This window comes from Prionailurus viverrinus, chromosome A2 (genome assembly GCF_022837055.1).
Source record: "Prionailurus viverrinus isolate Anna chromosome A2, UM_Priviv_1.0, whole genome shotgun sequence".
Taxonomy (NCBI): domain Eukaryota; kingdom Metazoa; phylum Chordata; class Mammalia; order Carnivora; family Felidae; genus Prionailurus; species Prionailurus viverrinus.
In genome coordinates this window covers 38,360,778-38,386,822 of record NC_062562.1, presented here as the reverse complement: position 1 = coordinate 38,386,822, position 26,045 = coordinate 38,360,778, and the positions used below count along the sequence as shown (strand labels likewise).

The window sequence follows — 26,045 nt, the reverse complement described above, 5'->3', positions numbered from 1 at the left end:
GGTTATAGGCCACCTAGGAAGAGCAGGCAGGTATGAAGCATCAAAGTAGAAGGTCTCAAGCCAGTTTCCTGCTTCCATCATCCTAAATTGGGCAAGTGTTAACCCTTTTAATTTCTGCAAACATTGGTATGATGATAGCACCTACCTCCGGAGTGGTTGGAAAGAGTGAGCAAGATAATGTTTATACCCTGCTTAGCAGAATACCTGATACATGGTAGGTTCTCAACACATATAAGCTTAGATCTGTTAGTTCTTTCTCTGGCCAACTCTTATGAAGAAAATTTCCAAAAACCCTGGTTTATTTAGTTGAGCATATTTCCATTTTCTTCAAAAGCAAAGTCTATCAAGTTTATCCCCCTTTTCGAGGTTAATATAGTGTTTTAGACAGAATAAGGATTTTAAGGCTGCTTTATTCTTGGAATGACTAGTTGTCTTGAATTTTCTGGAAGGGCAAGCTTTGGAGTTTTCCTGTTGTGCCTCTAAAAATGTATTAGCAATTCCATGAGACGGGCATCTAGATTGTGTCCCTTAGGCAGTTTCTCATACTCAAAAGTAGCACAAAGATCTTTTTTCAGACACTTTTCCCAGTATTTGGTTCAGGAAATTTGATGTGCCTGGTTCTGTGGTCCTGGGAATCTGATTTTAAGGTGTCATGCCTGGTCACTGAGCCGGGTGTAAAAACACAGCCCAGACCACAGGCCATGTCTGTTCCAATTGAGAAAATGACGTAAGCATGTGGAAGGCGAAAGAACAGAGCTGCTGTCAATAACCATGCGGTGCCAAGTACAAGCAGTGTCACAAGGCAGCACGTGGGCCCCCGTCCAGAGGGATAAGTGCTCTCATATTCCGGGAAAGGCTTCCCCTCGCTTCTTCCCTGCGGTGATGTTGCGGACTTTCGTCACCTCTTCCCTAGCAGTCGTTGTACAGATCTCAGAGCACTTGATTTTGCAGCCTGTCTCCACATGAAAGTCCATAGATCCCTTTGACTTTTTCTACCCCATGATGACGTTGGGTCATCAGAGCTCCACCTGGGATTCCAAGGCAACATTGGTGAAGTCAGATCAAGGGGTCCATCTGTTTCCCTGACCCTGCATGACAACAGAACATTGGGTTGGACTTTGGTATCCTGCAGCAAGTTAGGGCCTTCAGGGACCAATTTAAAGTACCCAGGCTGGCACATGCTGGGAAATACTGTCTTGAATACTCTGTTAGGAGATAATTTAAATTCAGTAAACGTAGATTTCGTAAGTATGCAGTTTGATAAGTTTTGACAAAGGTATGCAGACGTGTAACCATGACCCAGATCAAGATAAAAAGATTTGCATCTTTAGAAAGTTCCTCTGGGCCCTTGCATTCAGTCTTTTTCTTCTAGAACCAAGCACTGTTCATATTTCTATCACCATAGATTTGTTCTGTCTTTTATTGAATGTAGTATAAATGGAATAACACAGTACCATACTGTATTGTGTCTGGTTCCTTTCCCTCAGTAAATACTGAAGGATTGAATGAATGAATGAGAAGTTAATAAATGAACCACTTTCCTGAATCACAACTGACTGCTTGTATAAGGATCCTTTAAGCTGTAGGCCACGTTCTCAATGGAGGCAAAAAGTGATCCTTGGTGGGGTAAAAAAAAAAAAAATCCCACTCTTTTTATACATAAATCAGAGATATATATACAGCACATAAACAAATATATGGCTTTGCTGTGGTATTGACCTTTCACAAGGGAATGATTAGCACAAGGGGCTCTTTTGAGGAGGCCTGGAGAGGTGTGATAATGAAACACTGTCCTTAGTGGTCAGGAAGTTCTTTCCTATCTCTGATGCCTCTGCCCCCCTGTTTCCTCATCTGTAAGACTGAGATAATTGCAGTGCCTGCCTCCCTAAGGTTGAGCAAGGTTTTGATGAGCTTGTGTACGGTTCCTGGTGGTGCTTGGCACTTAGTAAAGCCCTTGGACGTTGGCAGCTTTTACTAAAGTGGTGTTGGATGCTACCCCTTGGCCTCATCAGTTGACTGGCGAGGATGTGGGTGACGGTGTAGAGCGGTCACACTGCCTGGGTTTGTATCCCGTGTCTGCCGCTTACGGGGTCGGGCAGGTTGCTTAACTTCTCTGTACCTGCTTATTCATCTTCAAGATGGGGAGAATCTTGATACTGATTGTATCATGAGGCCCTGAGAATGAAATGGCACAAGGAGGTAAAAAGCGCATAGTAAGTACCTAATAATAATAATAATAATAATAATAATAAACCTCACCTGCCATTATTCACTTACTTCTGTTGGAACATCTTTTTGTAGTTTCCTCAGTCACATTTTCTGTCAGAAAACCACATAGCACTACTTGTAGATTATTTATTTCAAGGTATTATTCCCCAGAGTATGCCCCTACTGACACCTCTACTCACGACAACATATTTAACCTGTCAGTAACTCTGAGGATTCCAGTCTGTGAATGTCCTAAACATTTGCGAATAGTCCTTAGTATTTAACAACTAGCTTTGGTGCCAATTTTAATTCATTTGAGGACATGCCTTGGTTCCCCTGTGTTGTTATTCTGTGATTATGTGTTGATTTTTGGACCTTCCCTCTTTCAGCACTAAAAAACTCATTCCTAATTGTGTCCTTGATTTTTCCCCATCCCTGTTGGGATGAAATATGAGAACCATGTGTTATTAATGACTGCTTTACATATAAGGATATAATATGCTTTTTGTACTTTGAAGCCCTTCAGCAAATCAGAGATGTTGATGGGAGTCGGGGAGGAATGGTTATTCCCATTTATTAGCTGGAGACACTGATACTGAGAGGTTAGTGCTCCGAAACATCTAGTGGAAACAGCCAATCTTGCCACGTCTCAGGGACTAGAACTCCCGCCCCTTCTAGTTCAATTCTTTTTCTTTCACTCTGCCCTGACTGAGAAGGTGGGGAGGCGCGTGCCTCCAGACGGTCCACTGACCCCTGCTGAGGACACTCTCACTGTAGCCAAGAATAATTCTCTTCGCTTGGAGTTAAATTTATTTCCTACTTTCCTGCCTTTCTTGGAAAATTCCATTTTTCATCTAGTTGTGTTTTCCAGATGCTTATTGATTCCTTTCACTCTTTTGTAAACATTTCCAAACTTCCCACATTTCTCCTGTGTTTTTACGTCCTGAATGGACACAGTACAGAATAGGACACAGCTTCTGAACACGCCTGATTTTGCCTGTGAGACAATGGAGAGCTACCTGCCAAATGTGATTTGCAAGAGAGGGCTCCCTCGTCCCCACTGTCTTTTAGCTTTCCTGCCACAAAACCAGCATTTCCACCCATGAAAACTCATTGCTCTACAACACTCTATCCCGTGTCGGCCGTCCGGGTTATCCCCTTCAAGATTTGGCCATACTGTGTTCCACCGGTGCCATGTTCACCCCGGTATTTCCTATAAGTTGGCTGAGTTTTTCCTTAAATTTACATAATACAGAAACTTCATATTTCTTTTGTAGGTGGATATCCAGCATCGTTTATCCTAAACAGAAAGTCTTCATCAGAAATACATACAATCTGTTAAAATCAAGAGTGTTCCTTCTGTACCTGTGTACTGCCAGTGGTAATCAAGACATCATCCCTCATCAGAAGGTGTGGGATGGCTGTGCTCTTACGGATCAGTAGGTTAGGGCGACAGATTGCCTTCCACATCACTGGGGAGTGAGGGCTGTCGCTTTCAAAAGGAGAGGTGTGGGGCGCCCGTGTGGCTCAGTCGGTTAAGCTTCCAACTCTTGATCTCAGCTCAGGTCATGTGAGCACCCTCCCCCCGTCCCCCCACACACATCATGTCTGGCTCTACGCTAACAGTGTGGGGCCTGCTTCTCTCTCTCTCTCCACCTCTCTCTGCTCCTCCCCTACTTGTGCTCTTGCTCTCTGTCTCTCTCTCTCTCATAAACTTAAACAAACAAACAAACAAACAAACAACAGGAGAGGTTTATAGGTCAGTACTGATAATGAAGAGTGATGTGAAGATTGATTCAAATTTTGAACACAAGGGCAGCCCGCAGTGGGTGGCATCCTGCAATGGAATGGCCTGGAATGAACCATTTGGGTGAAGGGAGGGGACCGAGGTAAGAAAGAGACCCTCAGTGTCTCTGCATTGAAGACAGACAAAAGGTACTGCAGCCAGGACTGCTTCGTGAGTCTGTGGAGCACAGACTTAATTTCAGGTTAAGGCAGGTTTCTTTATCATCTAATTTATTCACCATGTGTATAATGAGATCAGCATTTATAGTAACTGTCCATTTGTGCCAACATGGAACTGCAGTCAGGTTACCCATGATCCTCTCTCTCTGCTGGGGGCCCTCGTATGGGTGGGGCTGAAGGGGCAAATTAAATCTTGCAAAGAAGAGTAATTTAGTCACTTCAAATGTAAAACCTGGTCTCTGAAGGGGATCGGAATATGCCACCCCCTAAAATGCCACTTTAGCATAAGAATTATTTTGAGCTGGAGACAGTTGAGAAACAGCAGACACAAGAGGAGCCCTCTACCCTCCCGTCTGCCTGACATCAGGGCATACATTTCCCTTTTAAGGTGGCGTAAACTTCCATTTGTAAGAGTATCCCCCTTTCTTGTCACTTGAGTCTGCATAGCAAACCTTACTCAACAGCCATCTCTACCATATATGTCCTAGTTACCTCCCCGACTTGCCACCTGTCAGGAGCCCCGAACCCCTTCTCCTTCGGCCAGTCACTTTTCACAGTGTATCACCCTTCATTATAGTAGTGTATAAGCTCCTGAGTCCAACCACTTTCTCTGGGCTTTCACTTTCATTCTGTGAAGCCCCTGTGCACTTAAAAGTATCAACATTGACAAAGACACATATACCTGCGGGCCTTATTCAGGAAGCCAGATGCATGCAGCTCTGATGTCTTTCCCCAGGCTTTTCTGGGGGCTCTCTCCTCTCAAAGTTTGAATTCCACTTAGCTCCCCAATCCAGACTTTGCATTTTATTCAGTGACTTCCTGTGTGGTGAGAGATTGCCCTAACACCCTATCCTTTATTTTATCATCAAGCGATGACCAGACCTCCAAACTTTGGTTCTCTCTGTAAGCCAGGCCTTTTTGGAATTCAGAGCAAAACCCCTTTCTCTATCAAGTGCCCAGCTCTTGCCAATCAGAAGCACTTGGCTTTCAGCCTGTTGTGTCTGCTGTCAGTTAAAAATGTTCTCTACGTTCTTCAGTTGTCTTCTTTGTTCTGGATTCTTTCTGCCTTCCTCACAAATATCGTGGATCCAGTCGGTGGGAAGCAAGCTCCAGACAACTAGAGATTCATTCCCAATAAAGGAAAATATTTGCATATTATTTTTTAAAAAATACTCTTCTGGGGTACCTGGGTGGCTCAGCTGGTTAAGTATCCAGGTCCTGATTTCGGCTCAGTCATGGTATCAGGGTCCTGACTTCATACCCTTTGCTAATAGCATGGAATCTCTCTCTCCCTCTCTTTCTGCCCCTGCCTCCTCTCAAAATAATTAAATGAACTTAAAAAACTGCTCTCCTGCTTCATATGCTATGGCCCTTAAGAGAAATTCTGAATTTTGTTTTTTGGGGGGAGGGGGTATAATTTGCTGGGCATTTTTGTTTTGTCTTACACCCGGTTGCCTGTCACAGCATGGCATTGTTTTCTTCTCTAGTATTTTCAAGTATATTGTCTTTTTCTATTCTTGAGAACATTCCAGTAGAAACTCGAGGAGGAAATGTGTCAGTTTTTCTGATAGTGAATGATGATCTGTTTGGCAGACAATGGTCAGGTGGCTCCAATCAGAACTGGAGGATTAGGGATTCATCAAGTGGTCACTACTGTCTAGTGAGTCTAACCACATCTTGCTTCCTTACTTTAGGCAGATCACAAACTTTGACTTCACCTTGAATCATTAAATTATGCAATGAAATAGCTGTTATCTGCTCATTATGTGGAGAACGAGGTTGGGTTTCAGGGGCCCCATGAACTGTGAAGGTGATCCTGAGAACCATGGTCCTAAATCCAGGTAGACTTGCTTGGATTTTCACCTCCACTGATGAGCCTGCCTCCATTCAAGGAAGGTGCCAGAATGATGCTTGAGAACGTACCCACCAAAGCGCAGACTGCAAGGGCAAGTCTGGCCCTCATATATGCAGTTCTGTTCCCCCAAGGACTCATCACAGTGCCCTGCCCCTCACTGGTGTCTGCAAATGTTGAGCAAACGAATGATACCTGACTCTTCTGCCTGTCCTTATCCTTGAGTGATCATTCAGGCTTTTGGAAGAAGCACTTAAGCACTGTACAGAAACATTGTGCTTACGTCTGCTTCAACCTACTATTTGCAGGCCGCTTAGAATTAATGATGGGAGTTATAAGAATCCTAAAAGCCATTTGGCTTTTGAAATCTATTTGCAAGTTTCTATCTGTAGTAAAATTTAGGTGCTTGAACAAAAATAAAAATGTGTTACAGAGAATATCATCATGAGTTCTCAAGCTTCCAGTGAAATAGCTCTTTTACTTCTGTGGGTAGGGCGGTGTAAGGAGCTGGGCAGGGCTGGATTCCTTCCTCAAGCTGTTTCACCCTCATGCATACGGTCGTCTCCCCTTGTCCAACAGGAAGACATTCCGAGGCCTCCTGTGGATGCCTAAAACACTGCCTTGTGCTGAAGCTTACATATACAAAGATTTTTTTTTTTCCTGTGCAAACATACCTATGATAAAGATGAGTTTATAATTAGGCACAGTAAGAGATTAACAGCAGCGATGATAAAATAGAACAATTATATACACTATACTGAAAGTTACACGAATGTGGTCTTTCTCTGTCTCTCAGAATATTGTCCAGTAGTCAGCCTTCTTGTGATGATGTGAGATGATGAAACTCCCACATGGTGAGGTGAATGACAAAGGCCTGTGACATAGCCACTAAGCTACTATGGAGACCTTCTGCTCTTATGTCAGAAGGAAGACCATCTACTTCTGGACCACAGTTTACCACGGATAACTTAACAAATATTCCACACGTTGGATAAGGTTTGCAACAAGGAAACAGACCGGTTTAGTGCCGCAGATTTTAAACGGGGCTCTTTTCAACGGCATCACCAGATGTTTTGCTCCTGTTTTGTGTTCACACACAAACTTGTAAATATGTGCCTTGACAAGTACCTTAAGTCAGAATTCAGTCTATTGCTGTAACTTCTTGGGCTGTAGTCTCCTGTCAGATGTGCCAAGCCTAAAAAAAATCAGCTGTCTGGTTTAAAAGAGAAACTTTTACAGCTACAAACCTTAGCACGATCCTTCGAGTGTTTTCTTTCTGGATGAGGAGAATATTGTGGTGTTCTTTTCAAGGTGCTTCAGACACTCAGTGAAATGCCAGGATACGAGAACTTTGGAAGGGGGGGGGGCAAGGGCAGGTGCTTTGTTTTGGGTGCCCCGTTAGGAGGCGTGAAGGTTAACAGCACCAAAGTCCTCTTAGTAAAGGAGGGATTTTTATTCTAGCATAATTTGATCCATAAACTCTACACAGGTCACTGCCACATCATCGCACAAGTCCCAGACTAGAGCTAACCAGCATGCTCAATGTGGTTAAGGGCATTTCCTGGCAAGAAGATATCTCTATCCCTCATTCTGTGACTCCTTGACCTGGTCTGTGGCTTCCAGGATTGGAGAAGGATGTGCCTAAAACATATAGTAACGTTTTCAAAGGAAATAGCATAGTATTTAAGAGCACACATTTTGGGGAGCACTAGGTGTCTCAGGCAGTTAATCCAGGTCATCATCTCGGGGTTCCTGAGTTTTGAGTCCCACATCCGGCTCTGCGCTGACAGCTCGGGGCCTGCTTCAGTTTCTGTGTGTGTGTCTCTCTCTGCCCCTTTCCCACTCGTGCTCTCGCTCGTTCTCTCTCTCTCTCAAAAATAAATATTAAAATATTCTTGGAAAAAAAAGACACATTTTGCAATCTAATTGTGGGGTTTCAAATTCACTTTCACACCCCAGACAGATATTGGAGCAGTGTTACCATCTCCACCAGTAGCAAATCATTATAGGGCGAATACCTCCATAAAGACAGATACCTGTTTGGGGGCCTGCTGTTGTTACCACTGACCTATTTTCAGCTCTTCCCTATGTAGCACCACTTTTGTATAAGGATCAAGATATTCTTGATAAATCTACTGCCAAGTAGTTTTCTCTTCTGTTTTTTTGTCAGGTGGTTTTCTGACTTAAATTTTGTCTTACATTTCATTGCAGGTGCTCTTGCCATTAATTTGGCTTTAACTTTTACACCGACAGGCTTGAACACCTCATAAGGAGTACCATCCAGCCTACATAAAAATTTCATTTACTGATATTACCCCATTGAAAAGGCCCCAGGATTTATTTTTCTAGTTGTTCTGTTAATTGTGCTTTCCTCACATCTACTGGGAAACCCAGCCAATCCCCCTTTACTGACCTCACCACACAGAGTGATAACTCTTGTTTGCCTAGTAATTCTACACACAGAGTAGATGATGTAGTGGTACTATGGCCTGTTCCAAACGGTCTGAGAAGGGTTTTCTTATTTTAAGCCTAATCCTCGTCCCAATCCTAGTGGCCGTACTAAACAGCGACTCTGGAACAGATTAGTCTCCGTGCCTGCATTTCCTTATGTGAAAAACAAGAATAATAATTGGGCCCCTAAATGAGGTTTTCAGTAGGATAGATTCCACGCGTATGTAAAAGTTCATGGGCCAAAGCCTGGTGCTCTTGCTGCTCCTCATACTACTGTTAGTATTATTCTGCTATTTTTATATAATCTGGTTTTGTCTACTAGCCGCCCTGTGTCTTAGTTAGTTCCAGCTACTATAATAGAATACTACAGACTGTTTGGCTTAAACAGTAGTAGACACTGGTTTCTCTCAGTTCTGAAGGCTAGAAGTCCAAGCTCAGGGTGCCTGCGGGGTTGAGTTCTGGTTTACAGCCAGCCATCGTCTTGTTCTATCTTCACACCATGGAAAGAGGGCTTGCTTTTCCTGTCAGAACACTGATCTCGTTGTGGGAGCTCCATCCTTTTGACCTAATTACCTCCCAAAGACCACCCTTCCTGATCCCATCCCATTGGAGGTTAGGGTTTCCATGTATGAATTTGGGGAGGACAGGAACATGGAGTTCTGTTTTGGGCAACTTGTTGCTTTAGTACCCGAGCTGTTCCCTGTTCATTCTAGGAGGGAAAGGAAAGGAGACAGTACCTAAGGTGATCCCTCTCTGCCTCCTCTTCTATAGCTATCGCCTAATCCAGAGTGGAACAGTCTCCTTCGGGGCTTAGAAAGAAGGCGGGTCTGTGTTGTAAGGAAATACGGTTCATTACATGGATTCAGCACCACAGTCTTTGTTAGATGCCATCGACCTGCCTGAAAAGTCATTAGCAAGGTCCTTGCTCAGTTATATGTGGAGATATGTTGCATAGGAATGTTTGTTTAATAACCATAGCTTCCTGAAGCATACAATTTGGTCTGACATCAGCAAGGAACGTTCTTTAATGCTATGTTACATTTTCTAGTAGGGAACTAGAAAGAATACTGAAAAGAAAATCTATTTTGAATGGTTAAGACTTAATGAGAATCTTATTTTTTTTTTCTTTAATGCATTAATTTTATAATCTAGTGGCATTGTAAATCAATACTGGGTATATTAAACAAAGTGTTTTTCTTTTGAAGATATTCTGGAGTGTGTACAATAATATCCCTCCTGTGACTAGCCTGCCTTTGAGATGTAGTTATCATTTAATGAGAGGAGAGAGGCGACCACTTTGGTAAGTGTCTAACTTGTAATTTGAGGTTAAGGTGGGAGGGAAGTGGTCGTGAACCTCATAAAATATTTACCTCGTGCCAAATTGGAATGCCAAAGTAATTTTCTCCTGGTAATGATGGAAAGTAATTTTAGCTATTACTTAATTATGAAGGAAGCCGCTGCTCACAGTCTCCTTCAGCTTGGGCTCCAGGATGATTCGTGTTCCCCACTGCACACCCCATTGTCGTCTCACCAAAAATAGGTCATCGTTAGCATGCAGAAGTTAGGGTGCAGCTCTCTGTGTGGAATGCTGCTTCTTTTGGGTGTGTTCTTTCATTTGCTCATTAATGGCCTGGACAGTGGAGTGAAAAAGCCTAGAGGCTTTCGGGAGATGAGAGGAACAGATGGAGTATCCATGTCTGTTGTATGGTTGCTCCCCAGAGACCTATCTCACGTGGACCACATAAAGAGCATCGTGATGCAGGCCATGGCCCGGGGTCTAGAGGAAGGTATCCTTCTTTAATAGCTTGGTGTCATGATGAGGTTGGCAGACAATAAGCCAGTTTGCTTAGGCTGGAGTCTCAATTAGTAATCCGTTCTTATATCACGTCCCTCCACTGTTCTGAGTTATTTACTGGTTAATAAAATGGAAATAGGCCCTGGATCATTTGGTAGCCAATGACAGAAGCCTAATGTGGGCCTAGATAGATAGATAGATAGATAGATAGATAGATAGATAGATAGAATTTGTCTTTGTCCCTGTAACTGAGCTGTCCACTGGTTAGGGCTGATTTCTGGCATATCTGAGTGCTCAAATGTTATTAGGAATCTGATGCTCTCCATCAGATTTAGTATGCTTTCCTCTGGGTTGATTTAATTTTTCGGGCAGGTTTTCCCATGTGTGGTGGCAAAATGGCTTTCCTGAGTTCCAGGCTTGCGCCTTACGTGTTGAATCACGGTCAGCCTTCGCCAGACCCATTAACATGCCAAGGCTGGCTCTCCTTGGCTCACCATGGGCCCTCTTTTACATCCCTGGCCAATGACTGGGACTAGGAAGAGGCAGTTATTCTCCTAAGCAGACCTGGGTCATAAGCCCTCTTTTGAGGCTAGGATGTGGAATCAACCCTGTTGGAATGGGTCTGATATAAAGTAGGGGACAAGTAGCTCCTTAAAGGGAAATTGGGGTACTTTTCCCAGAAGAGCAAGCAGATACTAAACAGGAAAACATAGGAGATGCCCACCATGGGGGCCAAGTGTCCCATTAGGCATACGTTACAAGGTTGATATGAAAATCAGAGGAGACAATATCATGAATGTGGCTCTGAAACATAAAGGTGTTTACATATGGAAAGCCCTGTATTAATTGGTCTGTCCCCAGATAGTGTAGGGAACATCTCATCTCCGCCTCCTTCAGGGTGAGAAACAGGTGTCCCATCACCACCCCTGCCCTTTTGGCCCCTGAATCCCACTTTCTTCCCTCCCTGTCTCCACTCTGTTCCTTTCTCTTTCATCTGCTTCCTTGTCCGGTGAAAGGATGGAGGGAGAGTTTATTGAAGAATGTTCTATTGTTTGTTGTTTTTAACGTCACCTGTTGTTGAACTAAATGCATGTAATTCCTTAATCCTTGAGTATAAATTTAAACCTTGGTCTCTGATCTAGGGAAGAGGAGAGTAATGCCAAGGGCGGCGTCTGGAAGATGAAAGTCCCCAAGGACAGCACGGTAGGTTAATTCTGACCCTTTTCTAGAACTGGCTATGGTTGCGATTGTTGTTGACTGCATATGGTGAGCATCTTGGGCTTTTTAGACAGTCCACCTGGTAGTCTCAGAACAGGACTGGGGGTGAGAAATTCTGTTCTGACCTTGGCGATTTTCTGCCTCACGGTGTCACCTTGAAAATGTAGTATCGTGTTTCTCTAGAGGGATGATGTGGTAGTGTGACTGTATCGTAAAGTCTGAAGAGCCACATACCCACAGACCTCCCAGAAAGGCTGACTGTGGCGGTCATTTCCTCACCAGCCGTAACTAACGTGTGGAAGTTGGTGTACATAGTGGGAAGCAGGATCCCGCCCACCAAGGGCTCACTCGTCCTTCCTCCCCTGATGTTGGTGCAGAGGCAGGAGATGCCTGGAAGGCCAAGCGTCCTACCATTCTTGGGGGTTTTGTGAGAGGCTGTCCCTAGCTCCCTGAGAGCCTGATGAAAGCCTGGTTGGAGGGACGCTTGTTTCTAGCGGCCAAGCCTCAGAAACCGAGATTTTCTAGGAATGGGCTCGCATTCATCATGCAGACTGAAAATGAACACGCAAACCTATTCTTAAGCTTTGGGAAACCAAAACACTTCTTTGAAAATGGATGAAAGGGCACAAGCTACCCAAGTCACCTTTTCATGGTTTCTTTTATGTGGATAAGCTCAAAGAACTGCAGTGTCTCCAGAGACCCATAGGTTTGAGTCATTTCCCTAGAAGCACAAACCTAAAGATATGACCGGATTTATTTGTGAATGATGCAAGCTGTTGCCAAGATGCGCAGCTCCAGGATTTGCCTGGTGTTTGGCTTTCCTAAAAAATGTCAGCGGAGCGAACAGCCAGGCCAGGCCTGTGAAGCTCCTCTTGCCCCCCTTTCGAAGGAGGGAACGCAGAAAATGGAAGAGAATGAGAGAATGTAAGTTGTTTTTCATTTTGGCGAGAACGCCTTTTCCTGCTCAGGTTCTTTATTTACCCACACCAGGCTTTGAGTTATGGTAGAAACAGTCGTGATGTCAATGTATGCTAAATGGTAGCTGTTGTGCACCTTGGCCCTTCCTCTCCCTGGCCATGTGCAGTCACAGATAATAACATGTCCATATTTGTACAAGTGTCCTCATGCCAAGAACCTCACGCGCTTTGAATTGTGGAGGAGTGGGAGTGTGGTGGGCCAGCCTTGTCTGACGTGCCAGCGAGGGCAGGGAACTTCCCCTTGCCCCTGGCTTCCTTGCGACACCCTCAGCTTCATCACCAACAGTGTAAGACACTGCATGTGGGATAGGTGGCGAATGGAGAAGATGATTTCGAGAAGGGAGCATCTAGGAAAGGGAAAATAAAATCCTCCTTGACAGTGAAAGGTCACAGTGCTTAATTGCTATCCTCTTGGTTAAAAATTCAGCGAGGCTGCTTTCAGCTTCTTAGAACATAGTAATAAACACTATTATTAATAGTTAATATGTAGCGAGTACCTGGCATAGAGCAAGCCTGCAGCTATTTGCTGAACGGAACTTAACTGTTAGGTTCTGTTGCTGCAGTCACAGTGCTAAGCCCTTTGAATGCATCTGTTGACTAATTTCATGGTCACAACAGCCCTGGGAGGCCAGCCCATTGTTATTCCCCCCTTCACCTAAGGAAACTGAGACTCCCCAGGGTTCCTCACTTCCTATTCCAGACTCTGCAACCTGTCAGGATTCAAACCCAGTTCTGAGAGAGCTCAGGGCCTGTGAACTCTGGCAAGGACGATAAATAGGACCAAGAACTTTTCAAAGGGGAATAACTGGAAGCACTTCTAGGCCTCCAGTTACCTGTGAGTGCACGCTGGGTGCTGACTGGATGGCCTTAGGAGATCTTGGGTGGAAGGGGCTCCAGGTCTGTCACTTGTAGGAGGTGGATGGGCCCACGTACTGATCCTTCCAGGGATATGCATAAACAGTTGGTCTCCAGTGGATGGAAATCTGCAAGTCTCTAGTATTCCCTAAACTGGAAATTTCCTTAAGTGCTCATCACTTGGGTCGCTTTTTAAGTACCTTATAAACTGCAAGAAAAACAGAGGGAAGGAAGGGTTTGGGAGAGAAGGATTTTACTAATAGCATTCAGCTGTAGTCAGGTGATCCATTTTGAATCAATGAAAGGTAAAGGAATTGAACATTATACGCTTGAAAACATTCTTCCCCCAGCCCCCATTCTTTTGAACTTCATACTGGGTTTTACTAGAGATTGGCTTTGTGGCTTTGGACACAACTCTGGACCTCTCGTATGTCTCTGTGTAAGGTTATCTGTAAAACAATACTGTATGTGCCAATAATGGGAGTGTTGACACCTGTGATCTGGGGATATCTGTGGGCTCCAAATATGGGCATGAAAAGTGCATATGAAGCTGAAGAAAATGTGACTTGTTTAGCTCCTGGAGATACTTGTCTAAAAATATCTATGTTGTTATTGGTCTTTTTTTTTGTTTTTTTGTTTTTTTTTTGGTTTTTTGTTTTGTTTTGTTTTGTTTGTTGTTTTTTATTCTTTTCCCATGCCAGTCCACAGTTTGGAAAGAATTGTTGTTAGCGACAATCGGGGAACAGTTCACAGACTGTGCCGCTGCAGGTAAAGAAGCCCGCACCATTGTTCCCCCGCTCATGTGTGCTTGGCTTGTGCTTGTCCCTCGGAGAGGTTTGTTTTTGTGTGTTTGGCTTTTGACATGTTTCGAAGTTGTTTACTGTGTAACTGTGAAGTTACTTAGGTTTTTTTCATGTGATCATGGCATTTCGTGATGTGTGTATGTGTGCATATTGACGTGTGTGTGTTACATGTATACATATGTGTGTATGCATATATTTTTTCCCACATAGCTCATCTCAATAGTATCCATGAACATCTGTCCAAAGTAAATAGCAGAAAGAAAAGAAAATTTGGTATCATTTGGGTCTTAACACAATTTGGGGGAGGATTCTTATTCCAGTTCCTCCAGGGGGGGATGTGCCTTTGAGGTCTAGCGGGGTTTACAGTTAGTCAGGCACAGCCCTTTCTGTCCTCCTTAGTTTTTTCTCCCTTCCTCCTGTCCCTCTTGTGGTCCCCTACCTGAACAGACTTAACAAAGGCCAGGCAAGGATGTGCCCACCATTATTACAATTGAAGCTAAAATATAAGGTCTAGAGGCATTTTCAAATATTGAGTGAATTTCTCCAAGCCTCCCTAAGGGCATTTTTATTTTGCTCTTTTTTTTTTTTTTTTTTTTTAAATCATGAAAACACTGAAAGAGGAGAATTGAATTGTTTGTTTCAAGTTTGGTTTTCTTCCTGGCTAGTTCCTGCAGAATGCTCCTGAGGTAATATTTAGAATAACAATTTACCTGCTCAGCTTTCAGGTAAAAAAAAAAAAACCTTTTTTTAGGTAAATTAGTACTGATTAATTAGTCCTCAGATGTCTTAGTTGGTACTGTCTTCAGGCCCGTCCCCCCTCCCCAGGCCACGCCAGTGTCATGGCTAGTTTCAAATTCATCTACTAGCAGTCTCAATAATTCTCCTTTTGTTTTGCTTCCTTATTACACCAGTTTTCATTCCCTTAAGACAAAACCTGGGTTAGGATGAAATTGTCTTAAAAGTACAGGTTCCTTCTGTTTTAACAGGGAGTCATTAGCAGCTTCACAATATGAAGCCAAAAATGCGTCCTGGGTATAATTATAAACACATAAATCCCTGGGAGAGGAAGTTTCCTGTGCAAATTATTCCTGTTTCCAGAACCAGGGAAAATAGTCTAAGTAATAATAAACAGCCAGGATTGAGTAAAGAAGGCCTGTTGTTCCGCGGTTGACTTAGGAAGCGAGTCCACTATTAACTGTCCGTTAAGCATTAGCTCTTCTATTAAGCTGGCTCTGCCCCCTGAAGCAAGTCGGCCAGTCTCTCTGGGCCTCCCTTCCCCCACCTTTAAACAGTGGCTCCTCCTAGCTGTCATGGTGCCGGTACCCTAAAATAATTAGGGTTTTGCTGGTCGATTCTACTTATGAATATTACACGTCCGCTGATGGATCTGCCTTTGCGTAAGAGTTGCAGCCTTTTACCACGCCGCTTCTGAAAGTGCTATGCTAGTAGGATCCACCTAGTTACCGACAGCCAAGCCAAACCGAAATCCTGACGCCTCAGCAGAGTCAGCATCCATCAGTCACAGCACCCTCCGGCCAACAGTGTAGAAGTAGGCCCTACCCAAAGACCAGACAATGTTGATGTTTCCTACACAGCTGACCTCGTGTCTCCGTGGCCCTTCTTGGAAATAGTCAACTACGTGTAGGGTTTCTCTCTTGACTTGGTGATTTTCTGTTCACATAGAAGTTTTAATAGTGAGTTTTAGCAAGTATACGTTGGAGGTGTAAGTTTTTTTAAAAAATGAGAAACCTGAACTAAAACAACATTTTTGATGCAATAATAAGTTTCTCTTGGCCAAGGAATGGCCACCATCAGGTCCTATTTGTTCTTTGGAAATTCTGGGTTAAATGTGACATATATGCAGCAAAATACACAAATTGTAATGTGTACAGCTTGATAAATATTCATGAAGTAAACAGGTTCCTGTAACTGCATTCTCAGGGAGCAAGCAGAGCATCACTTACCCCCCAGAATCCTTCCTTGCCCTCCCTTCCCCCAAAGGTGGCCACCCGATCTGGCTTCTGATACCATAGGCTGATTTTGCCTGTTTTCAAACATTTATATAAATGGCATCATTTAGCGTCAAGTTATACACATTTAGCCAGGATCAATGCAGGGAGGGAGGAAAGGAAAGGAAGGAGGAAACAAAGAAATTATTTTACTAAAGACGAATTGCTTTAGTAAATTGAACATGCCCTCACTTAAATTGCATTAAATACTAGAATGTTTTAACCCCCAGAAGACAGCTGGAAAAATTGACGGTATAAATATTTAGATATATGGATTTAGAGCAAATTAGGCCACTTAGACAAAGCATATTATTCAAGGCAAAATTTCCTAATTTTGATAATGCTCATCTTTCGCATTTTACTTATAGATGTTGAGCATGCAAGTAGAGAGAGCTGACCGTGTTTCATTAATATGCCAGGAGCATGCAAACCAGGAGTCAAAACTCTTTACTCCTGCCATTTTCCTGTAAATTAACATACAGTAAGTGGCTGCAGGGATGCATATTATGGTACGACAAAGCCTTAACTTCCCCAGCCACCATTTTCAAATATCCACAAAGTGGACCCCAGTCCAGAATTTAGTTAAATAAAAGACCTACATTAATCAGTGTAGATGAGTGCTTTAATGTCCATTTACGGAAGCCCCAGAATAGCAGAGCCAAACTCCGAAGATATTTACTCTTACTTTATATACAACGCTAACAGATGGCCGTTGGTTCTGTAGCCCAGAGTTCAAAACCCGAAGGGGGATGGCCAGGGAAAAGCACTGGAGAGCAGAAAGAATGAAAAGGAAAGGAGCAGACAAGCAAACCACAAAAAAAACAGAATGAGCCACTTGGAACACACAGTTTGGGGCCAGTTAGTATTGGGGCAAATAGCGCTCACCGCCCCACGATCTCTGAACGTTTGGCAGGCAGTCAGGAGAAATACTTGCTGTTTTTAACAAAGACAGTCAAGCATCGAGGAAAAGTTCATTTGAGTTCACTTGGCTTTCATAGGATAGAGCGTTATGCAACCCATTTTAGAAAAAGTCTCATCAAAACAGACTAAGAAATCAGTCAAAAAGCTTTGGTAACATGTTAAAAAGGATAAATTACTTATCTGGAAAATTCGTTTGGCTGGAACATGATGTTTATCTAAGTTCCTGGATAAATGTGATGTGACTGTTTCAGCTTTTGTCCACTAACTTGCTTTTTGTCCAACGTTTCCCCTTAGAAACAATATTTATTACGAGTTCTCTTGTGTCACCTTTTTATTATCGAGTCCATAATTTGCAGCTAACATGATAAGTGCTTAAAAAACAATGTAGACAGACTTGACATTATCACTCATTTCTTTTTTCCCTGCCTTCCCTCAGATGATGAAGTAATAGGAGTCAGTGTCAGTGTCCGGGACCGGGAAGATGTCGTCCAAGTCTGGAATGTAAATGCGTCTTTAGTGGGCGAAGCAACCGTTTTAGAAAAGATCTATGAACTTCTGCCCCACATATCTTTTAAAGCAGTATTTTATAAACGTAAGTGCTTCATTTTCAGTTATTACTTTCTAGCTTATTCTGTCATACTTTTAAAGATAGAGACTGTGTTGCAAATGAGATGGAGGTAGAATCACTCAAAATTCTATAATCCAGAAAATAATTCAATAAAATACACGCGTTTTGTTTAAAAAAAAAAAAGTTTAGTCTCAGAAATTAAAATGAGATTTTATTATCATCTAAACACATGAATCAGAAAAGGTGATACATATTGTATTTATTTCAGAAATTTAAGCCTGATCTTAAATTTGTCATTCTCAGGAAAAAAATTACCTTCTATTTGAAGCAACAATAACAAAAATGTTATTATATGAGCTGGCAGGTAGATATTCAATCATCCCTTCATAAACAGGAATTTATAATGTATAACATCTGTATTTGTGGAGGAACTTGTTCTGAGCGCGGGGATGATTGAATGTTCTACTGAAATGCTAATACTTCCTCATTACGGAAGACTGTGACACAGAACGAAAGAGAATTCACGCACAGTGGTGAAATGTTAACAGTATGAATAGGTGTGTGGACCCATTGTTTCCATCATGATTCATGTTCATTGCTTTTGTGTGCTCTTTTGAAAAAGTCATCTTTTTCATAATGAAAACACCCCTGTGCTTATTAAACCAATGTTTGGTAGATCAAACTGCAGGTTACACTTTTAACAGTGAGTTAGAGAAACGTACTGATAGCCCTACACATACATAGGATCAATTCCTACTTCCCAAACTACCCCAAGAGCCGATGACCCAATTTTTTAAACTCTGGTATCTCATGGACTCTAAGATGCCCTTGACTATGGTGTCATTTTACTATTCGTAAGAAGGAAAAATAAAAGGCTCCCAATTAAACAATGACATTGTATTGATTCCAGGGGTCTTGAGATGTGGGGTGGGGAGTGGGGAGTGCATCTCAGTTTTGCTGAGATAGCCCCTTGCCAAAAAGGAGGGGAAAAATCAAATGCTCTTTGGAGATTGTCTTAGTATCATAGAGGTTATTAAAACAAAGACCTCCCTCGTAGGAATCCTACGTTCCCAGACCAAATGATTTAGATTTTAAGCAACAAGCCTGACCTGTTTCTGTCGGTATTCAGGAGGTGCTCAGCTTCTGAATTTTAAATGAAAGTTTAAATAAAAGAGATAGAAAGATGGCCCTGCCGAAGTTGATTGTTGGCTGTGCAGTGTGGAAATTGCACATTTGCAGATGCAATTTTCCCTCCTTAGGGCACATTAATTGTATTTTCAATCCAGATATTAATTGAAAGGTCACCAGGGGTCTTTTCTGGTTTTTCTCCTTCACAAGCCTGTCTGGAAGAAGTGTGTTTCATGGCCATTTATAAATGGGGCTACAGCATTCTTTACCACCTTTGAAGCAACTCCACATTTGACTCAGAAGAGGAGAGAAGCAGTTTGGAATCATTAAGTCAGGCACTCTGAATTTTTGTCCCCCCTTCAACGGTGTGACCTTGAGCAAGTCACATCTTCCCGTCTGTTCGCTTTCTCACCAAAATATCGAGGAGGTTCGTCTTAAATGATCTCCAAGGTTCCTTCTACTTCAAAATTCTCTCATTAAATTTCCAAGGAACATGGTTAGCAGCAGGTCCAAGATGATAGGAGTATATCATTAGAAAATTAAGCCACAGGGTGGTTAGGCTAGTTTTTAGGGCAGTGGTAATAATCAGGTAAGACTGAACAAGGATGAGTCACAGCTTAGTTGTTATGATGGCTTGAGGGGCGGGGGGGGGGGGGGGGTGGGGAGCCAAATCTGGGGGGAAAGTTGCAACATGGCCAGTTGAATCAAGTTGAATAGATGCCCTAAAGATAGATGCCATTGTGAAGTTTGTGAGTAATGCAGAACTGGCTAGGGTCTCTGTAGAAATCCATATTTTAATGGCATAAATTAACATTTAAAGACTCAAAGATTATTCAAATAAAAATTTGAATTGGAAAAAACAAGCAATTCTCTTTATTTTATATAAAGCAGGCAGTCCTTTACTCAGTAGGGTTATTATATACCACGTGCTGCAGAATTGATTTGGAAAAATGAGGTTTGTGCAGAAATCTTATTCACAGCATGATGGAGAACAGTCGTAGGGTGAGCTAAGTTAGAAATGGCCAACTCTCTGCTTTTATTCTGTCTTGTTAATAGGATCCTGGTGTAAGTATTCACAAGTGTACGAAAGCCAGGTGACATGGCAGGTTTTCCACGTGGAAAGAGCCCAAGCATATTCGGTCAAGACCTCCGGCAGGGGAGATGAGAACTGGGCCGTTGTTAAGTCATACATGATTTGGATACAGAGTAATTATTTGACTGAGAAACTCACAGTGTACAGAGACCCTTCCCCCACCCAATCCCCCCCCCCCAGTTCTACCCTCCCCCACACCAATTCTGTCACCTTCTTTAGGGCAGCTGAATGACATCTTTTTGATGTGAGAATTATTTAGAGCAGAGGTTGGCAAACCATGAACCTTATGCCAAATCTGCCCCCTCCTTGCCTTCTTTTTTGTAAGGGCTGCAGCTAAGAATGGTTTTCACATTTTTACATGGTTGGAAAAAATTAAAAGAAGAACGACATTCTGCAACACAAGAAAACTGTATGAAATTCAAATTGCAGTGTCCGTATATAGACGAAGTGTACTGGCACCTAGCAGGGCCTCTTTGTGCCCACGTGGTCTGTGGCTCCTCCAGTGCTGGCAGTGGCACGGTTAATTGTTGGGACAGACACCGGATGGCCCGCAGAGCATAAAATGTTTATTCTCTGCCCCCTTCCAGAACAAGTCCTCTGACTCCTGATTTCAAGAATTCTCTATTCTCTTGCCACCAAGGCTAACCTAAGGCTGAAAGAACTTGTGTCTCTCAGAACTCGCCCAGTTCTGAATGTTCCATTCTGCTATCTCCATGGCCCATCACACTTGCATTATTCTGGTATCTCAGCTATGCCCACCCCAGAATGGTCCCTCACACTCAGAGCAATAAAAATCTCTGGACAGTCCGTATCTCTTGATTTATCCCTTGGAGCCCAGCAACCCTGAGAGGTCTGTTGGCTTCACCACTTGACCCAGCATCACTGTATATTTTAGTGCAGATCAGACCCCGTTTGCTTCAGTACCGGCCTGAAAAACTGTTTTAAAAAGAAAACAAAATCATAAAAAGTGAAATATTTGTAAAGATTTACATGTGAGAAGTGTTCAGTTAGATCATTTCTGTAGGCTGTCCTTAGGAATTTGGCCAACCCCTAGTATCCCAAGAGCTCTAAGTGTGCTTCCCCCACAGGGTTTTATCCAAAGAACAAGTTGGGATGAACCTCCAGGATGATCCTGAAGGGAAAACGATCCCTTTGCCTACCCCTTCACCCCTTTAGACACTGGTCTGAAGAATTTAGTCTATACTAAAAACAGAGAATTGGGAGGGGCTTAACAGGTGAAGCCGGCCAGCCCATCCATTCACTGCCCATGGGAGGTGGGGGGAGGGGTGGGGACCAGAAGACAAAGCACAGAGAATTCTGATTTGCCTTTGGCTTTATTAGACCCAAGCCCCGGTGGCTTGTACCCTTGAGAGAAGAGGACCTACCCTTGCTTTATGATGATGGCTAGCCGGATTCAGGAAGTGGATTTCCACCCTTGGCTTTTTTTGTCTTGGACAAGATGTTATGCATTTCATGAGTGTCTCATTTCCGACTTCCACTTTACAAAATTGTTAAGTCTTTGAAAAATACTTTTGATAGCACCATTTTTCATTCTAGAGTTCCTAACTGTAATTAGTAATTTCATAAGCCAGGCTATAGGACTGGGGGGGAGATTTTTTTTTTTAATTAAAAAAGAAAATATGATTGGAAAAAATAAAAGACCCATCAGTTTTTTGAAACTTCATTTCCCACAGGGGTGCTCAGAGGTGGGGAGATGTAAATACGATTGCTACCCGCTTGTGTTGTTCTTTTGTTTTGCTTTATTTTTGTTTTATTTTATTTCTAAGGATAGGTCCATGAATGGCCCTGGCGTGGGTAACATGGGGTCTCCCACCCCGTGCATTCTGTGGGGCACATTTTCCCCTGTAGCATGGGAAGACTTGCATATTTCTCTTCATCAGCTCGTGGGGATTACTCATCCTCTCGGCACAGCAAGAAGAAACAGGCAGCATGCCCATTGCTTGTTTATTCCTTGTTTTAATTTTCATTATTACGTTTCTCAGGAAATGCACGCCTTAGCTAACAGTTACTGGCACAAAAAGGTATTTGCATTCTTGCCAACATTTGGGGAAACTGAATGAGATGCCTTAGAGAAGGGTTGCCCCATCCTTTGCTTAAAGTTTTCTTTCCTTTTTTTCTTTTTTGTTTTTTTCTGTCCTTTAGCCCATGAAGAGCATCATGCTTTTGAAGGTGGACGTGGAAAACACTAATTGCACTCTAAAGAATTCTTTGTCCTTTGCTGATTGGTTTTGGAAACGGTCTTAACAGGAGGGAGAGTGAAGAGAAGACTTGCCGAAGCCCGATGCTGGTCCATTTAGAGTGGGTTTCTGCCCTTGCAGACTGGGCACTTAGGGCTCAAAGTGGCAGGTGGGGTTGGGGGAGACTGTGTGGGTTTCTACCGTCACATTATTTGCTTTTTTTTATTTTTCTTTTTTGGCTTCTTAAATTCTCTGTTCTTTTCACTCTGGGCTTTTTTTTTTTTTTTTTTTTTGGGGGTCCTTTTAAATTTCCTTATTCAGTCTAATTATTGTTTTCTACACTCCCCTTTTATTGAGGCACAAGAAATCGGTTTCCCTTTAAGTAGCTCTGCTGTACCTAGTTAATGAGAATATGCATAATCGTGACAATACTGCTTTTGAAAACCACACTGTACTTGGAGGAATACTAGCTTGGTGAAACCTGTCTTGATTATTTGTTGTGACACATTCCTACACACTGTGCACTGGGCATTGTTTTTTTTTTCTGTCCCAGGAAAAAGAAAAAACATACTTAATCTGATTTTGCACTGACAGCACACACATCTTTTATTTTTCTTTACTTTTTAAACTTTTTTTTTTTTTTTTTTAGCAATAAAAGGAAAATCATAGTTGGGTTGCCTAACATGAAAACTTATAATCACAGTTGAGTATCAGGATATAAATCAAACTCTAGGTCTTCAGACCCTCTGTGGAAGTATTTCTAAGCACAATTTCAATTCGGCCTTTTCGAAGGATAGGCACAGAGTGGTAGCAAGGAATTTCTCCTGGTAGGAAACCTTGTATTTCTGATTTAAAGAGGAGGTGATGTTTTAATTGTTTGAGGTAAAGCTGCTTCTGAATTTTGGGTATGTGTACCCACCCACTTAGGGCTTTCCAGATGTATCTGAACACACTTTGTTAAATTATCCCTTTTTCCTGCTCACATTGTATGTCGTTTCCAATAATTAATAGTCCTCCAGCCTGGGCAGCTCGCCCCTGCCTTTTTCATTTAGGCGCAGCTGGGTCGATCTCATTTCCAGGATGAATGTGAACATTGACAAAGTGGAACTCTGAGTGCATTCTGTTGATACTAATTTTTGGAATTGTTGATATATATTGTACTATGTTACCAAAGAAATAATGGTTTTAGTAGAAGGAAATGGCCATGCTCTGGAGCGCTGAGCCTCTTTCCAAATGCACCCATTTCCCTCTCTTGACTCCACCAAGCCTCCTACTGCTCTTACCTGAAAAAGGCAGGGGCGTTGGAAGACACTTCCTCTTGCTGGCTTTTTCTGGAGTCAGGGGAGCTGACACGTGCTTACACATTTCACACAAGGGCCCAGGGCTCAGAACTCGTACCCAGGATTTTGAATCCCTCTTGCAGTATTGACCAGCAGAGAGAGGTGGGGCTACTTCAAGCCTCCAACCTGTGTTTGTAAATAAAATTCTCCATTCAAAAATGTAAACAAAACTTTCCGTGATATCTGTTTACAAAAGTTGTGCCCTTTTCTTGCATTACTAACCACATCAACCATAATCACAGTGACCATAGTTTTTAAAAAAACCCTTTGTTTCTAAACTGACTTTCTTCAGTGGTTTCAGAATGAGTCATAAGAATATCAGATCCATTTTTCTAGAGCCTGGAACTCACTTCTCTAAGCATTGTACTGACATCCAACTTGGTTTTAAATTAGTCATTCAAGGATTAAAAAAAATTATTCTGAACACGAATTTAAATTCTTTTTTATAATATAAGTATTTTTCTGATAGATTAGAAAAAAGGATGATTGACCTATCTTCATTATAATTGTCATATATATTTCCATAAGTAAATGGATTTTGAAGCATTTTTATTTTTTGAACTTTATTTAAAGCGTTGTGGTGACATGTTCAACTTCTGCATGTATGTAGCCTTTGAAGAAAAAAATAAAATAAGTAGGAATGTTAGGCTCATATTAATGTTTTCTAGTTTCTGTTGTTTATGATCATGACACATGGCTTAACACACAAAGTACATTTTTGTCCCAGAGAACTTCTGCACCTGTTTCTGACCCTGTGGAAAATACCAACTGTGAGAAGGATTTAATTTGCCAAATGTTAAGAACCTATTATCTAAATTACTTTAAGAGTGGATTTTGTCAGATTTTGCTTTAGAAATTGTTTTAATTGAATATGTAGTTCCTATTAGACTTTGTATGAACTAAGCTGATTTAATCAGCCTAAAAACCTCTCATTACCTTCTTGGATTAAAGAAGCTAATACTCTTTTGAGATACAAGGAAATATCTTGTGGGGCATGTGACTTCTGTTTAGGGCACCGTACCCATGCTGGGGGAAGTGGGAACTTGCAGTTGGATCCTGATGTTTCCGTCTGGTCCTTGCAGGTGCAGCCTGCTCTCTGCAGAGAGCCAGATGGAAGTCACAGCCCTGACTTTCTCGCTTTTGTCATTCCTTAGGTCTGGATGCAGAGCCAGGGTCTCTGATCGAAACCAGTATGCAGTTTTCTTCTCCCATTATCCCATGCTAGGTTTGTTAGGTTGCAGGTGCTTGCTTACACTGGGGAAGTTATACCCGTTTAATAAGGACGGATAATATCAACTTAAAGGAACTTGTCTATATCTTCACTTTTCTTCTGTAAGCACTTCCTGAAGTGTTGATTCACCCCATTTAAAGATTCCCTGCTGGACGTCTCCACATTTCTGAAATGAGGGGATAGTTTACCGCAAACACTTACATTTAACATAATGTGGCTATTAAATTCATGGTAAAATTGACAGAGCGAAAGACACAAAAGCAAACACACCTCTAGTGAACTTTAAATAGTCTAACTTGACTCCTTCTCAACTTTCTTCTCGACTTTAGCTCATGTCTGCACCATCTACACAGTTACAAGACTTTATAGCTGAACGAAACTTTGGGTATCACTGAGTAGTGGACACAGTGTACAGGCTACTAGCAGAGACTTGATCAAACCTGTCCCTTGTGAAAGGACGTGGGGTCACAAGCGACAGAGCTGGGCATTAAAGTCTGTAGGCTACATACGCAGTCCAAGCTTCCTTGACCTGAAAAAACTCAAAAGTCCTGTCAACCTAACTCCAAAACGGCTCACCCCGATCAAGCACGCCATACCTCATCTAATCTGGCCACTGAGATGCCTGGACACGGTCAGATGTCCACGTTATAAACAGTTCTCATTTTCTCTCTCTGGCTCTCAGTGACTAAAGTCATGCTGCAGGCTGGTGTTTGCAAATAGCCTTATAGTGACAGGAGGTGGGTACTTGTCATGAGAAGCCCAGCTCATAGAGGGTCCCATCTTTTGTACTTAAACAAAAGTGACAACATTTGGAGCGATCACATGGTGGCGCTGCCTTCCAGCCAACAGTTCTGGCTCAGCCGTGTAATTTATCCAGCTAGGTTTGTGTAATTATTTTAAGATTTGAGTGCATTTTGTTCGTCTGGGTTTATAAAAATTTGACTAGATATTACCGATAGAACTTTAGCTCTCCTATACCTCATAAAAATGTGTACAAGATCCAACTCTCTGGACCTGCTTTAAAAAGCTCAAATCTTAGGCTCTCCATGAGCCTCTATGTAGTCACGAAGAGAAAGAACGAAATAAACATATAGGAAATACCAGAAATATTTCATCAAATATTGTGCCGCAAGGGAGAAGTAAAATCAGGGTTTGATTTTTGTTTTTATTTTTTTAGGGCTTTCTAAATATGGAACTCCCCTTTAAAAATGTATGTCTGCTGTTCACCTTTCCTGTAATGTATGTTTCTGTAAGATTTCACTCATTACAAATGAAAGTAGAGGACTGCCTGTAGGTAGTTTATTTTTGAAAAGAATACGTGCAGACCAATTAAAAATTACTTTAGAGTTTGGCGCCTCGGGATTGTAAGAACCTGGATCATTGCCTTTACAGCTGAGAGGGGTCGGAAGGTGGAGAGGAAAAAGACGGGAACA

General features: G+C 42.3%; 1 protein-coding gene across 6 annotated transcripts in view; it reads left to right on the top strand.

Annotated features, from left to right (window-relative positions):
- Nucleotides 1–24,035, top strand: part of EIF4E3 (eukaryotic translation initiation factor 4E family member 3) — a 67,842-nt gene extending 43,807 nt beyond the window's left edge. For 5 of the 6 annotated variants that reach the window (XM_047845273.1, XM_047845282.1, XM_047845285.1 and 2 more), the window contains 5 exons: nt 9,682–9,776; nt 11,414–11,474; nt 14,023–14,089; nt 17,491–17,646; nt 22,007–24,035. In XM_047845273.1, coding sequence (XP_047701229.1) covers nt 9,751–9,776; nt 11,414–11,474; nt 14,023–14,089; nt 17,491–17,646; nt 22,007–22,053 — 357 coding nt within the window. In that variant the 5' untranslated portion in view covers nt 9,682–9,750 and the 3' untranslated portion in view covers nt 22,054–24,035. Of the gene's footprint in view, nt 1–3,485; nt 3,619–9,681; nt 9,777–11,413; nt 11,475–14,022; nt 14,090–17,490; nt 17,647–22,006 lie in introns of all 6 variants that reach the window. The other variant, XM_047845294.1, reaches the window with a different exon arrangement.
- The last annotated feature ends 2,010 nt before the right edge of the window (nt 24,036–26,045 follow it).